This window comes from Oreochromis aureus, linkage group 13 (genome assembly GCF_013358895.1).
Source record: "Oreochromis aureus strain Israel breed Guangdong linkage group 13, ZZ_aureus, whole genome shotgun sequence".
Taxonomy (NCBI): Eukaryota; Metazoa; Chordata; class Actinopteri; order Cichliformes; family Cichlidae; genus Oreochromis; species Oreochromis aureus.
In genome coordinates, this window is record NC_052954.1 from 3,796,157 (window position 1) to 3,810,513 (window position 14,357).

At 41.2% G+C, this 14,357-nt stretch overlaps 1 protein-coding gene across 3 annotated transcripts in view; it reads right to left on the minus strand.

The window, feature by feature from the left end:
* birc6 (baculoviral IAP repeat containing 6) overlaps window positions 1-9,755 on the minus strand; it is a 172,503-nt gene extending 162,748 nt beyond the window's left edge. For all 3 annotated transcript variants that reach the window (XM_039621872.1, XM_039621873.1, XM_039621871.1), the window contains exons 1-2: window positions 9,319-9,755; window positions 970-1,151 (exon numbers count right to left, since the gene is read on the minus strand). In XM_039621872.1, the coding sequence (XP_039477806.1) occupies window positions 970-1,151; window positions 9,319-9,529 (393 nt within the window). In that variant the 5' untranslated portion in view covers window positions 9,530-9,755. The remainder of the gene's footprint in view (window positions 1-969; window positions 1,152-9,318) is intronic.
* Window positions 9,756-14,357: the final 4,602 nt, after the last annotated feature.

Below are 14,357 nucleotides of genomic sequence, written 5' to 3' on the forward strand. Positions count from 1 at the left end.
GTGTGTTAAAAATAAACTTCACTTATTTACTGAAGTATGGAAACAGGTGTATGGAAATCCAGAGGACATTACAAATTAAACCAACAGGCTTGAAAGATTTGTCTTTACATGTAATTAACAGAGAGTTTATGAACATTGACCTTTGTAAATCAAATTACAATCTGCATCCACAGTAACAATTAAGGTGATTTGGTGTGGAAAAGATGTCAAGGCTCAAAGTTTAAAATCGCATACATTTCCATTTCCAAAAGTTGCTTGACAGCATTTAATTGAGTGCATTTTTATAACTTTATAGTTATTTCAGCAAAATCATATTCACTGAGAAATATTCCAATAATCTCCAACATGATCACAGTTATGATCGGAATGTTCTTTGCAGCATGGCCAATCACAACAGGAAGAATAACCATTTTATTTATTTTTTTAAAGTGATTGTTTCAGTGTTTCAGTGCAAGGGAAGAGGCTGACAACTTGACAGATGCCTTACTTTCTAGAGTTACAGAATCACAGGCTATAAATGTTATTCTGAGCTGATAATAAATCTGTCCAGTCCTGATTAGTTATAAAAGTGATCAATATAAATGGTAAATATAAGAAATGGGTAACAAAATAATACCCAAGTGGGATTTCAGGTTTTTTTAAAATGTAAAACTTCTTCAAACATTATCCGATGTGAGCTTCATTACGCACTCTGTGAATGAGGAAATGAAAGAGTCAGACAAGTGCTTCAAATACAGCAGGAGGGGAGGAGTCAGAGAAAAACTCAGTTGAGAAAAAAAAACCTCTCATCGAGTAAGTAAGGTTAGAGTCTGCAACCATGGTAACTGAGCCATTACAGTTATAGAAATTGGTTAGTTTCTGTAACAGAAAACCCAAAGTTTCATCTCAGTTTCCACTAAACTTGTTTTCTAAAACAGAGACCAGATGTCCATGTAAACAGCGAATTGAAGGGCAAATATGTTCTCTCACCTCTGTGACCGGTAGCTCCAGCTGAACCATATCCTCAGGTTTTGCCACTGGTGGCTGGAGGGCTGTGTCCAGGAGCAGGATGCCATTCAGGTCTTTCCTGCATCCAACTGCATAGTCGTCCACAAAGAGCACCTTGTCCACTGCGGGAAAGTACTGACACCTGACACGGCCACCAGGTTTAGCTGGGACAGAGACGGAGAACACACACCACATAATGTGAATGTCTGAAGGAGAAAAGGCTGTTTATATGTTACTTATGCGTTATATGCAAAACATGTTGGAACCAACTCACGTGTCCATTAAAATCAATGCAGTTGATATTTTATTGCCATTCACTGTTGGTAGGCAAGCAATTTATCAGATGCAAGAAGAATGGTAAATTTCCACAAACTGACTACTTCAGAGTTTCATCAACAGGGTTGTGCTCCTTCAAAATGCAGAGTTCCTTAAGCACAATTTCTGCTGCTGCAAACTTTTTCATCAATGTATACATTTCTGTTCAGACAAGGGGGTAAAGAGGGGTTTTCAGCCACTGCACATGAGCTTTTGTGCTGTCCTCCAAAACCCTAACTGCAAATCACTGGAAGTGATTATGGACAGCTGGAACAAGGAAGGGAAAAGCACAAAAAAATGTCTACTGCAGTGGACAATGATTGTTTTTAAACAGTTGATTCACTCCGGCACTTCTTATGTTATAGCTTCACTGTTCTCCATCTGGATGACAGACCAACAACAGTACAAGCAAAAGTGTCCCACACAGTGGTTGTACCACATATTGTCTCCATCAACAACAATAGAGATCACTGCAGGCAGATGGGCCATTCCAATACTTCTGCTTCACACGGCGACCATGACATTACCACAGCTCCATATCATTTATACCAGTACTTACGATGTGAGTGCCGCTGCAATATTCTTTTGAACAACAATATTCTTCTTCAGACAACATCTCCACATCAGCTGGAAAGAGTCAAAACTAGAAGCAAAGAATTTGACAACCTTTTTTTTCCCAAAAGTCTCATGTTTTTGGTCTCTGAGCTTCTGTAAAAACTAGTACAAAACTGACATGATCGTACACTCCTGTACTCAACCTGTCCGAAACAGCAGCACCAATGCACAAGGTTACAAAAATCGAGAGGTGCACAACTAGTTGAAATGAGAAACAAACCAGCAGCTTGTGCCAGCAGATGTCACATCGCCATATGTCCCTATTCACCAGGGAGAGAACAGCAAGCCGTTAAAAGCTTAGAGACACTTATCACTACATCAAAATAATAGAAATACAGTACTTCCACAACATAACAGCCGCCCTGCTGCCATCAAGACCTAACATTACAACAAAACAGTAACCTAAATGCTGCCTTCTATTATTTTTATTTGCTAGACAACAAAATGCGTTGCTGTTATGTGATACTACACAATTCATGTGTATATATCACACGTGAATTGTTTAAACTCTGGACATGACCACTGGATCCTCAGTTATTGATATCCCCCTAGAAATCAAACTCCCACCCATACCATCATTAAAATAATAGTAGGGTTGGGCATTATGTAAAAAGTTTCCAACCGGCAATTGTCAGTCCACCAATGGTTGATGGGCGATATATTCGTGCATGCGCAGACTTTTTGATAGGCGGGGCAATGTAATCATGCACAGAGTGATTTATTATTGTGCGATCTATTGTACAATATAAAGCGCCTTGAGGCGACTTTTGTTGTGATTTGGCGCTATATAAATAAAATTGAATTGAATTGAAGTGATTTGCGCGTTTACAACACAGAAGTCCAAACGTGGACAAACGAGTCAGCATTAGCGTTAACGCGGCTTAAAAATTTTAATCATGATGACCGCGTTTAACGCTCTCAACCCACTTGATTTTGACTCAGTCTGCGCTCTAGATGGGTTCATTTTTAATCGCGTTAGTTGTGATGACGGCGTGTTAACGCTGAAAGCACTAAAAAAAATATGAAGTCGCCAATTTGGGATTTCTTTGGCTTTAAACCAGATGAAAGAGGTAAACCTAAGGATGTAACCGAAGCAGTGTGTCACTTGTGCAGACATATAGTGCGAGCAAAGTACTCAAACACGGCTAAATTCCACGAGCAAGTACGGCTATCACCAGCTTCTGCAGCTCCATAAACAAGCATTTGGGCGCACTCTGAGGAGGGTGCATTTCGTTCACAGATGAAAGAGGGTGCTGCTAAAACAGCGCTGTTATTTTTTTTTTCTGTTGACTGTTTCTATTAGCTCCATCATTATTAGCAAACTTACTCATGGGCAAATAAATAAATAAACCACCCTTGTAAAAGGTGATTGGACGATTATATCGACCAATCGCCCAACCCTAATTCTTAGCAAACATGAACTTTCCAGGGGGGAAAAAAAATTCCATCATGTGTGCAAGTGCCTTAAAAACATTAATTTCAAAAAAGCATTTAAGTTTAGGAGTTAAGATTTTCCATATCCTTAAGTCTGTAGACATAAATTTCATTATCAGACAATGAGCACAAAGGTCTGTGAAGATGTCCACGTGCCTGCCAATTTTTTGTGACTATGAGACTTTACATATTACATTGTATGGTATAATGAAGGCTTGAGAGACTGGGTATACTAAAGGAGTCACCTTTACAGTGATATAGGGCTGTTCTACATAGGGGGTTCTATATAGGGCTGACCTTTCACAATCAAGCTGAAGATCCTGTTGAGATTTTTCAAAATAAACCAAATCACGTGAAATAGCATGCAGAGTGTTTACGGATGAGAAGCTAAAAAGAGCCATCAGGTGCTAAAAAAACAAAACAAAAAAACCTTAGGACAGGCTTTCCCCTGCAGCACAGGGGTAATAAATACTCACAAAGAAAATTGCAGCCGTTTCAACTTATGTAAATGGCCTGTATTTGTATAGCGCTTTTCTAGTCCCTAAGGACCCCAAAGCGCTTTACACAACCAGTCATCCACCCATTCACACACACATTCACACACTGGTGATGGCAAGCTACATTGTAGCCACAGCCACTCTGGGGCGCACTGACAGAGGCGAGGCTGCCGGACACTGGCGCCACCGGGCCCTCTGACCACCACCAGTAGGTGGGGACGACAAATGTCTTATATCGGGATATGAGATTTTGGTGATATCGCACAGCCCTACGGTGATATGATGTTTACGAGAGGCAAAACAATCAGTATATGAACATTAACACAGTGTAAATACACGGCAGCACAGACTGCACGAAAACAAAAGGAAAAGAAGCGCTTTGGTTTTTCTAACCTAAAAAAAACAAAAACAAAAAAACAGAACAAAAGAAAAAGTTCAAACATTGAAAAATACATACAAATAAGCTCTGATGTCAAACCACTTGATTTCTCTCATGTTTTACATCTCAGTTTCAATTACTCTTTATACAAAGATCAATTTTTTTTGTCCAAGTGTAATACTGACTGACTGTTGTGTTTGCTCTTCTTTAAGGTAAGATAAGGTAGGAAGGTAGGAAGTTAAAAAAAACTTTGTGCAGGCTGGTCAGATAGGCTTCTTCTTAAAGTTCTGACTTTAATCTTTAAAAATCTGTGGTATGAACTGAAGACCAAGGTCCATGTCAGACGACATTAAATCTGGAGGGGTTTGAGAGACTTGTCTGGGAAGACTGAGTTTGGGTTGTTAAAAAACGTGTGAGACATATTGAAAATCACAACAAACAACTGCAGGATGATAACCAGCAAAAGGGTTATGCACCTGACTATTACCAACGGGAGCTAAAAATTATAACCGTGGTAATTTTTTGGTTTAAGTCTGACATTTACATGAGAAACTATGTGTAGTAATAATGTTTATATGTTTACATCAAATCTGATCTATAATTTTATCTACTGTAATAATTTTGACTTTCAATAATCATTAAAAACAACACAATCAAGATAAGACATCAAGATAAAACTATTAATGTGTAAACTGACAATGATGTCGAGATTTATCCCTTTTGTTATAAATCCAAAATGCTTTAGATCCTTTATTTCTGATGTTCTTCGGGGTTCTATAATATGCCTCAGTTGTTTGCAAATTGCTGCAGATTGCTGGTATTTAATTCTGGCTCCGTGTTTAACCCTGATTAAGACTTAGACTTGATAGGCATTGGTCTCTTTGTAATCACTCTACATGAAGTCAAAGTGCCTCCACAGATTTTTACCTACTTGCATCCAACAAGAACCATTGGATAATCATCAACAAAAAAAAAACATTACTGATGCTTTTCCAGTTCCCTCATTAGCTGAGCAATACAGCTTTCAGTGACCCAGCATACTTGAACAGCTCCACATGGTCTTTATGGTAAAGTAAGCTGGAACAACTGTAAAACAATATGGATTTTTGTATCACGAGTTCAGTCTACTTCCCATTTCTTAGCCACAAAACAACACTTTATAATGCAAGCACTAAGTCATTTAGCTCTATAGATGTTTTGCAGACATGTGATATTAACTTGTTGGCCATTTTGGATGTGTAAAACTCCTGAAACATAATGAAAAACCTGTTAACAATTATGTAATAATTGGGATAAACTATAGCAACTATGAGTAAACGAGTCAAAATAGCTCATTTCTGATTAATGACAGTGATACTGAGGTGAATTGTTAGAATTTTCTACTGCTTTGCAGCTGTTAGCTCCTTTTTGCTGCTAACTTCTTTGAAGCCAAATGAACTCTTGTGGTGTGAGAATGTAATCAAACTGGTGATCAGAGTGGAGATAGTTTAAAAGTTTTAGGACGCTAGAGTCTAATGTTAGCTGGCATGATGTTAGCTTTTAACATTATGTTGTTGTTTAGCCATCTCATGTCAGCTGTCCAGAGACGGCAGCGTCGCATGTCTGATCTGCTAACGATAGCTAATTGCAACTTAACAAGATTAAATTAAACGTGTTTATGTAGAACTTCTTATGGTACAACCCTAAGTTTAGTTCAGGAATGAAGCTCAACGTAAGGAAGAAGAGGATGAGGTGGATATGAAAAAGCAAGAGTAGTCCCGGAATAGGGGTTGTTTGTTTGTTTACACAATATTGCAGAGTCAAAGAGACCAAGAGCACCAAAAACGTAGCTGTTCTAAGGTTCTACCTATTACCTCTTTAGACAAAGTAATAACAGATGCCATTATAGGAAACTAATCCTAATATACAGATGTTTCTTAAGAAAGTCCAAAAGGATCTTAAATACAAGATCCGAGAAGGCAAGGAGTGCTTCAGGAGGAAGATGGAAAGCCAACTCCAACAGAAAAATGTCAGAGAAGTCTGGAGGAACATGAAAAAAATCTCTGGACACTTCCAGGACAATGGAGGAGCCACAGTGTCTGCTGGCCGGGGGTGGGCTAACGACTTGAATCTGTTTTTTAACAGATTTGACAATGGCCCACTTATCACCTCTCCCACCACTCAGGTTCCATTAACCCCCCTCCAGTTGCCGCCCCCCCCTCCAGGTGCAATGCCATTGTCACCTGAGCTCTCTGCTTCACCCCTATCCACACAGCTACCCACAACAAAACCAGCCCCACCCCCCACTCCAGCCCAGCCTCACATCTACTTCACAGCTGATCAGGTGAGAAATCAGCTCAAGAGAACGAAGGCAAGGAAGGCAGCAGGTCCAGATGGAATCTGCTCCAGACTGCTCAGGGACTGTGCAGACCAGCTCTGTCAGGTGGCCCTGTACATCTTCAACCTGAGCCTGAGCCTGGAGAGGGTTCCTGAACTGTGGAAGACTTCCTGTGTGGTTCCGGTGCCAAAAATCGCACACCCCAGGGAGCCCAACCACTTCAGGCCTGTTGCCTTGACTTCTCATCTGATGAAGACCATGGAAAGGCTCATCCTGCACCACCTTCGGCCACTGGTGGGCTCAGTGATGGACCCCTTGCAGTTCGCCTACCGTTCTGGAATTGGGGTGGATGACGCTGTCATCTACCTGGTACACCAATCCCTCTCTCACCAGAGCACTGTGAGGATCATGTTTTTTGACTTCTCCAGTGCTTTCAACACCATCCAACCTGCACTATTGAGAGGGAAGCTGGAGGGAGCCGGAGTAGGCAAACAGCTGACTGCATGGACCATCGACTACCTTACCAACAGACCACAGTATGTGAGGCTCCATGACTGTGTGTCCGAGGTGGTAATATGCAGCACGGGAGCACCACAGGGCACGGTTCTCTCACCTTTCCTGTTCAGCCTTTACACTTCAGACTTCTGTTATAATTCGGACGATTGCCATCTACAGAAGTTCTCAGATGATACAGCCATCATTGGATGCGTATCAGACGGGAATGATCAGGAGTACAGGGGGGTCATCAGTGACTTTGTTGGCTGGTGTGAGACCAACGTACTCCAAATCAACGCCCGGCAAGACAAAGGAGATGATCATAGACTTCAGGAGGAAGTCACCCCTACAACACCGGTGAGCATCCAAGGGAAAGACATTGAGATAGTGGACTCTTATAAGTACCTGGGTGTTCACCTCAACAATAAACTGGACTGGACTACAAATACAGACATCCTGTATAAGAAGGGCCAGAGTCGACTCCACCTGCTGAGGAGACTGAGGTCCTTCGGAGTCTGCAGGACTCTGTTAAGGACATTCTATGACACTGTGGTAGCATCTGCCCTTTTCTATGCAGTGGCCTGCTGGGGGAGTGGATGCACGGACAGGGACAGGAGCAGGATTGACAAACTGGTGAGGAGGTCTAGCTCCGTGCTGGGATGTCCCCTGGGTCTGTGGGGTGGTTGGCGAGAGGAGGATGTTAGTAAAGCTGACATCCATCATGAACAACCCACATCACCCACTGCATGAGTATGTGAGTGGGCTGAGCAGCTCCTTTAGTCAGAGACTGAAACACCCTCGGTGCAGGAAGGAGCGCTTTCGCAGATCATTCATCCCAACAGCAGGTAGACTCTATAAGTCCTCAATCAAAATGTCATAATTCACTGGACACTGTGAACATCCACGGTCACCACTTCATGCATAATGGACCTTCCATGTGTATGGACATGTGCAGGTATATATGTATGTATATGTATACTGTCAATACATATACATATGTATATTTAGTGTGTACATGTGTGTGTGTACATGTCTATAAATAGGAATAGTAGTAGTGGTACAATAGCTATATCAAGCGATATAGTTTATGTCTTCCATATTTCCAACCATATCCATAATCACATACTGTGTGTGCTACCATTGTATATAGTGTATTATACTGTGTGTGCTACCATTGTATATAGTGTATTATACTGTGTGTGCTACCATTGTATATAGTGTATTATACTGTGTGTGCTACCATTGTATATAGTGTATTATCTTACTTTTTTCATTGATTGTACTTATTTGTATTTTTTTTGTATTTCTTTCTGATATCTGTACCTGAGCTGAGGTGACGCAAAAATTTCCCCGTCGTGGGATCAATAAAGTCTTATCTCTCTTATCTTTCGAAATATGCAAATTTTATTCAATAATAAAAGTCAGGATGAAAGACACGCAGCCATTAGCATTAACAATAACACAGCTTCCTATGGGGCACCCAAACCAACAATGGTAATGAATTTGTCTTTCACCAGTTCTGTAAAAACATCACCTATGCACTAATGTTTAAACACCACGGTACAATAGTGCTCCTCCTATACAATGCTTTAACAAGTTCCGTCAAAAGTAACTTTCTGACAAACTCTCTAAAGCTTTATTAAGTTAACTGATGTGAACAAACACGTCCACACTGTTACACTGGCACAGTGAGTTTACTTTGAACATCACACCAGTACTTCCAAATGAATGACAGTGCACCAGTGGGTTGTGAATAAAGCACCTGGGGAGCCGCTAGCTAGCCTAGTGACTATCACAACAATTCAGCGAAGAACACAGTACCACATCCAAGCGGGTGATAGTAATTCTGATACTTCAGATAGCCACCATGTAAACTGTAGTTCTAACGACACATCATCCATGACCACCAATATGACAGAAACTGACCGGGAAGGTTAACCGGCTAACTAGCACTTTCCAGCTATTAGCAGACATGGGAGATATGTCAAGTTGCAGCTATAGTAAACATTAGCAAACGCAGGTGTTCAAGAAGAACTTGAATTTGTTAGATCATAAACACACCAATGTCCAAAGACGATGACCCTGGGTTAGGCAGAACTGGCTACATAAATCCTAGTTGCCAAATACCCTGACTAGGCCATGCTAGTAAGAGCTAACGTTAGCGGGCTGAGGTTACAACTCAGCCAGTGTCGTGTTTAGTGTCTGTTGACAGTCAGTGTTTGGCTTGTCAAAACTGAAACTGCTGGTGACATGGCTTGACAGAGGACTCCGATATTTACCGTGCAATGCTGAAGCCTGAAGAATGGCCCCCGAAGTGCCGTCAATTACTTTGATACTGCCGCGGCTGGTGACGGCCAAGATAGCGTTGAGGGCCGGGTGGTAGGACAGGCTTAGCAGGCCCTCCTCGTCGCAACGCAGGCAACCGTCTCTCAGTACAATCCAGTCTGAGGAGGTGGACGAGCCCGAGCCCGGCGAGGCCGCGGCCGCCATCTTTCCTTATTCCTCCCTTCCCTTCCCTTTTAGGTTTGTAAAAATCCGATGGTAGATGTAATACTGCTAAATCTATAAGACTAAGTCCAAACTGTCACTCCTCTGCCACTGCTGACTCCTTTTGCGGCTTCTTCTCCTCCGGCCGTCACCGCAGCAGTGGCTATTCACCATCAGCGCCGACAAACTCCAGGCTGGGCTTTCTGTCAGTTACACTCTAGGTAAACGGAGCTAGCGTATCTCAGCACCACATCCCGCGATAACGCCGACACCAAACGAGAACACTGGCTGGACAAATTATTAAGAACAACAAAATAGTGGCTCTGCAACAAAAACTACATTACATTGGTTATATTTTGGTTCTATGTGTTAACTGAATTTGTACAGTAATCATCGGCTTCAAACACTAAACACAGATGAATTATATATTTTAAGTGAAAACTGTAAATTAGGACATCATAGAAAAGCACTGCCCAGAAAAAAGTTTCCTGCAATATTTTTTTTTTCAGTTAGAATTGGAATGCAACCTAAGCAGACCTTTTTTTTTTAACTGCACAGTAATGTGAGGAAACAATTAATATGGACAGTGCTCATACTAGAATTAAAACAGATAAAATGAATGAAAGCAAGATAATTTAAAAAAAAAAAAAAAACTTAATTAACCTTTTCTTCTAAAACATCTGCTATAGCCAATGATGCCCCCTGAAAACTTGGAATCAAAACCACTACAACACAATGACCAAACTGATCTGTTTTTTGGGCCTCAGAGAGAATTCACAGTGGGTTCCTGCTTAAAAAAATACATCATGGAATTTGCAGTCTAGTTTTCATATTATGGTGTTAAGTAAATTAAACATATTAAGTAAATCCCTGGACTGTCTTTCTCCACACAAACATAACTTAAGAGGTTAAAATTCTCAATACTTTGCCAACTGACTGATTACATCAGCTTTCTTTCACCAGTCAGCACCGAGCCTAAAGGTCCTGGGCACTAAGCACTTATACAGAGAACATGGATCATTTTCTTTGTGATTTTTCCTTACATGGTGTAAGTGTATGTGAGTTGATATATAAATAATTCATCAACACAACATTAAAAGTAGTTTTGTCAGACTCACCTCTTCTTTAACTTGGGTTGACACACCCTTCTCACCAATCCACTATCCTCTGACTTTCCTTTTTGGAAGGAACTTAAGTCCTAAAGATTAAAAGACAATTTTTAAATTTAAGGGGCATATAGACAGAAACTGGGTTTCTATTCTCACTAACATTGGCAAAATAGCACAAGTTATCTCTATATGTTCAAAGTATTCAGGCCACCAAATTATAAAATATAAAGTCAATCCCTGGACTGTCTTTCTCCACACAAACAGGATTTAAGAGGTTACATATACAATACTTTGCCAACTGATTGATTAAATCAGCTTTCTATAACCAGTCAACACTGAGTCCTGAGTACCAAGTATACAGAGAAAATGGACTGGTTTCTTCGTGATTTTACTTTACATGGTGTGATTGTATGTGAGTTACAGTTTCTCCCAATTGTTTACACACATTTCCTGAAAGCATGCCTCATATTGTCAGCACTCTACACACAAATCAAAAAAGCACACGCACAATGAGCAAAACCCTTCAATTCTCCTGCAAAATGAAACTGCATTCAAAACAATTTAATTTCTTCTCAAAATGTTTTTTTTTCCAAATGACACACACAAACCATCACATGAGTAGACATTTATAAGAACCAGTTGAACACTGATGTGTTTAATGTAAAACACTACGACCACTTCTTCTCCAGTCATCAGAATGACTTACTGTAAGCCTTTTTTTTGTTCAGTGTTACACTTACTAAAGACAGTACATAGGCCCACATGAGTGCATTGTAAAGGATTTCAGAATGTTTGTATACAAAACACACAAATACGTGGTACCAAATAAATTCTGCTGTATTTTTCCCACATAAACAATGTACACAGTGTTCATCCCAACCAACACAAAGTTACACATACCATGGTCTACATATTCAAGCAGAACAATTTACTGAATACAGTTAGTTTTTCACAGCTGTTTACACGCAATTCCTTGTACTTCAGGCACAATGACTACTTTTTAAGAAGTAAGTCAAATCAGTCGATTGAAGCCCAGAGGCAGGAGAATCCCCACAGTCCTCTGGGTATCAGCACCCCAATCGAAGTTCATTGTCGTACAGACTCCCCCATAGTCTCCAGATTGAACCTCAGTCAAATTCAGCCAGTAGCAGCTCCCAGTCTAGAGCTCAGCCAGCCACACCCAATATTGGATTCTAGCTCAGGGCCCAGCCGTTTAATATCAGCCCCTAGCTTGGAATCGAGCCACCAAATGCTAGCAACACATTTGTGTATAGATGTAAGCCAGCCACAATCAACACTATGTTCCAGCCCAGAGCCCATCCATAAACAGGTGACAGAATCTTCCAACACTGAGTCTAACCAACCACTTCCAGCAAGGGAAAGGAAGATGGAAGGTAGGAAAGATCAGATTCTGTGGCCCAGATCCAGTGAGAAAAGAGAGGGAAACCACTGACTCGGAACTGGCTCTTATACTAGATCAACAAAAGGGTCCAGTTGAAAGGAAGTTGGAGAACCTGGGAACCATCATCTACAGCTATGGGGTTGAATGGTTTGGGGTAAAAAACAAGAGTCAGAGACAGGAGAAAGGCCCTTTAAACCAGTTAAAGTCCAGGAGACAGCGGGAAATTGACAGATTAGTGAAAAAGAGAAGACAACTGAGGAAACAGTGGAGGAGGGCCAATGAGACAGAAAGGGAGGGACTTACTGCCCTGCAGGAGGAAATAAAGCAACAACTTAGTGAGCTGCGACGAGCAGAACACCTCAGACGACAACGTAAGAAGAAAGAACGGACAATGACCCTTTTCTACAGCAACCCATACAACTTTGTTAAGGGCCTTTTTGTCGAAGAAAGGAGCGGCTGCCTCAAAATGCCCATAAAAGACCTGGAAGATCATCTAAGGAAACATTACTCGGAGGATCGGAGGCATGAACCAGTTACCATTCCGAGTGATATGCCGCCTATCCAGGCACCTGAACACCAAATGGACATAAGACCACCTACATGGAGTGAAGTGGAGAAGGTAGTGATGCAGGCAAGAGCAGCACCAGCCCCAGGACCTAATGGCATTTCATATAGGCTCTATAAAAACACCCCATGAGTCCTCAAATACCTGTGGAAGCTGATGAAGGTAGCGTGGCAGAAAGGACTGATTTCAAAGGCTTGGCAAAGAGCAGGAGGTATTCTGATCCCTAAGGAGAAGAACACCACATCTATCAGCCAGTTTCGCCAGATCAGCCTGCTGAATGTAGAGGGAAAGATCTTCTTCGGTGTCCTGGCCGAAAGACTATCTACTTTCCTGCAGATAAACAACTATATTGACACATCAGTCCAGAAGGCTGGCATCTGGGGCTTCTCGGGATGTCTGGAGTATACTAGCGTCATATGGCACCAGGTTCAAACTGCTAAGACAGAACAAAGAGACCTTCATGTGGTCTTTTTAGACCTTGTCAATGCCTTTGGGTCAGTTCCGCATGAGATCTTGTGGATGGCCTTCAACTATTTCAGCGTACCAAACCACATCACAGGACTGGTCAAGTCCTACTTTCAGGATTTACAGTTTTGTGTGACAACTGACAACACCACCACAGCCTGGCAGCACCTGGGAATTGGAGTTGTGGCAGGCTGCATGATTTCCCCTCTGGCATTTATCATGGCAATGGAGTTGATCATGCGGGCATCTCGGTGGGTAGTGGGAGGTGAGAGACTCAAGAGCAATGTTCCCTCTAATTTTTCATGTGTCTGAGTGAACACACAAACTCCCTGAGCGATCCTTGGACCACTGTGAGCGACAGCAGACGTGTGCACTGTGGTCACGCCAGCATCTAATCCATCCAAGTTACATGGTTTATTAAAATAATCAAATTACAGCATTTACATTTATGTTAGACTACTTTTAATTCTGCTTTAGCCCACTTACAATGAAAATTTAAAAAATCTTGTTCATGACCTGTGTAGTATGTTAACACTATTGGAAGTAAAAATAACTTTAACTTTAATTTTGAAAAAACTTTCTTTCTTTTTTTTCTTTTTTTTTCATAAAGCTCTGACTTGTATTATGAGTATGAGTGTGTGGTCTGGGAGAGAGTCCTGTAACTCTGTCTGCAAAATACAGGATATAATGACCAATGATGGGCAATTAATTATATAGTTATTACTTCAAAAAAGTAACTCAGTTTGGCAAACAACAAAGTTTTTTGCAACTATTTTTTTTTTTTAATGCAGCCAAGGCGTTTTTTTAAATAAACATTTCAAACTATTTACAGAACAATCAGCTGTTCTGCATCAAATCTGATGCCACACAAATTATTTGTGCCACTCCAAAAAATAATTTCTGTCCACTATGAGATAAAGGAGAACAACAGCCTGATACCTGCAGGCCTGACAACAGGAGCTGTATCACTCCTGTAACACCTGTAACGTTCAGCAGCCGCCTCATTGTTCTGACACACACAACAAAATTATTGACTACACTACAACTACACAAGATTTGCGCTAAACGTCTCAAATCTCTCACATCTCAGAACACCGCCGTCACTCCTAAAACTTCCCCCCGTTTCTTAACAACTAGATGCCACGTTGCCATATCATTTTTTGATTGGTCGAAACGGTACTTTTTTCGACCAATAGGAAAGGGTGGGGGTTTTTTTAGTTTTGTTTTTGCTCACAGGCGGAGAGTGCTTTCGAGCGTTTTCCTTATAAAACGCCGTTTTTACCGTTCCTT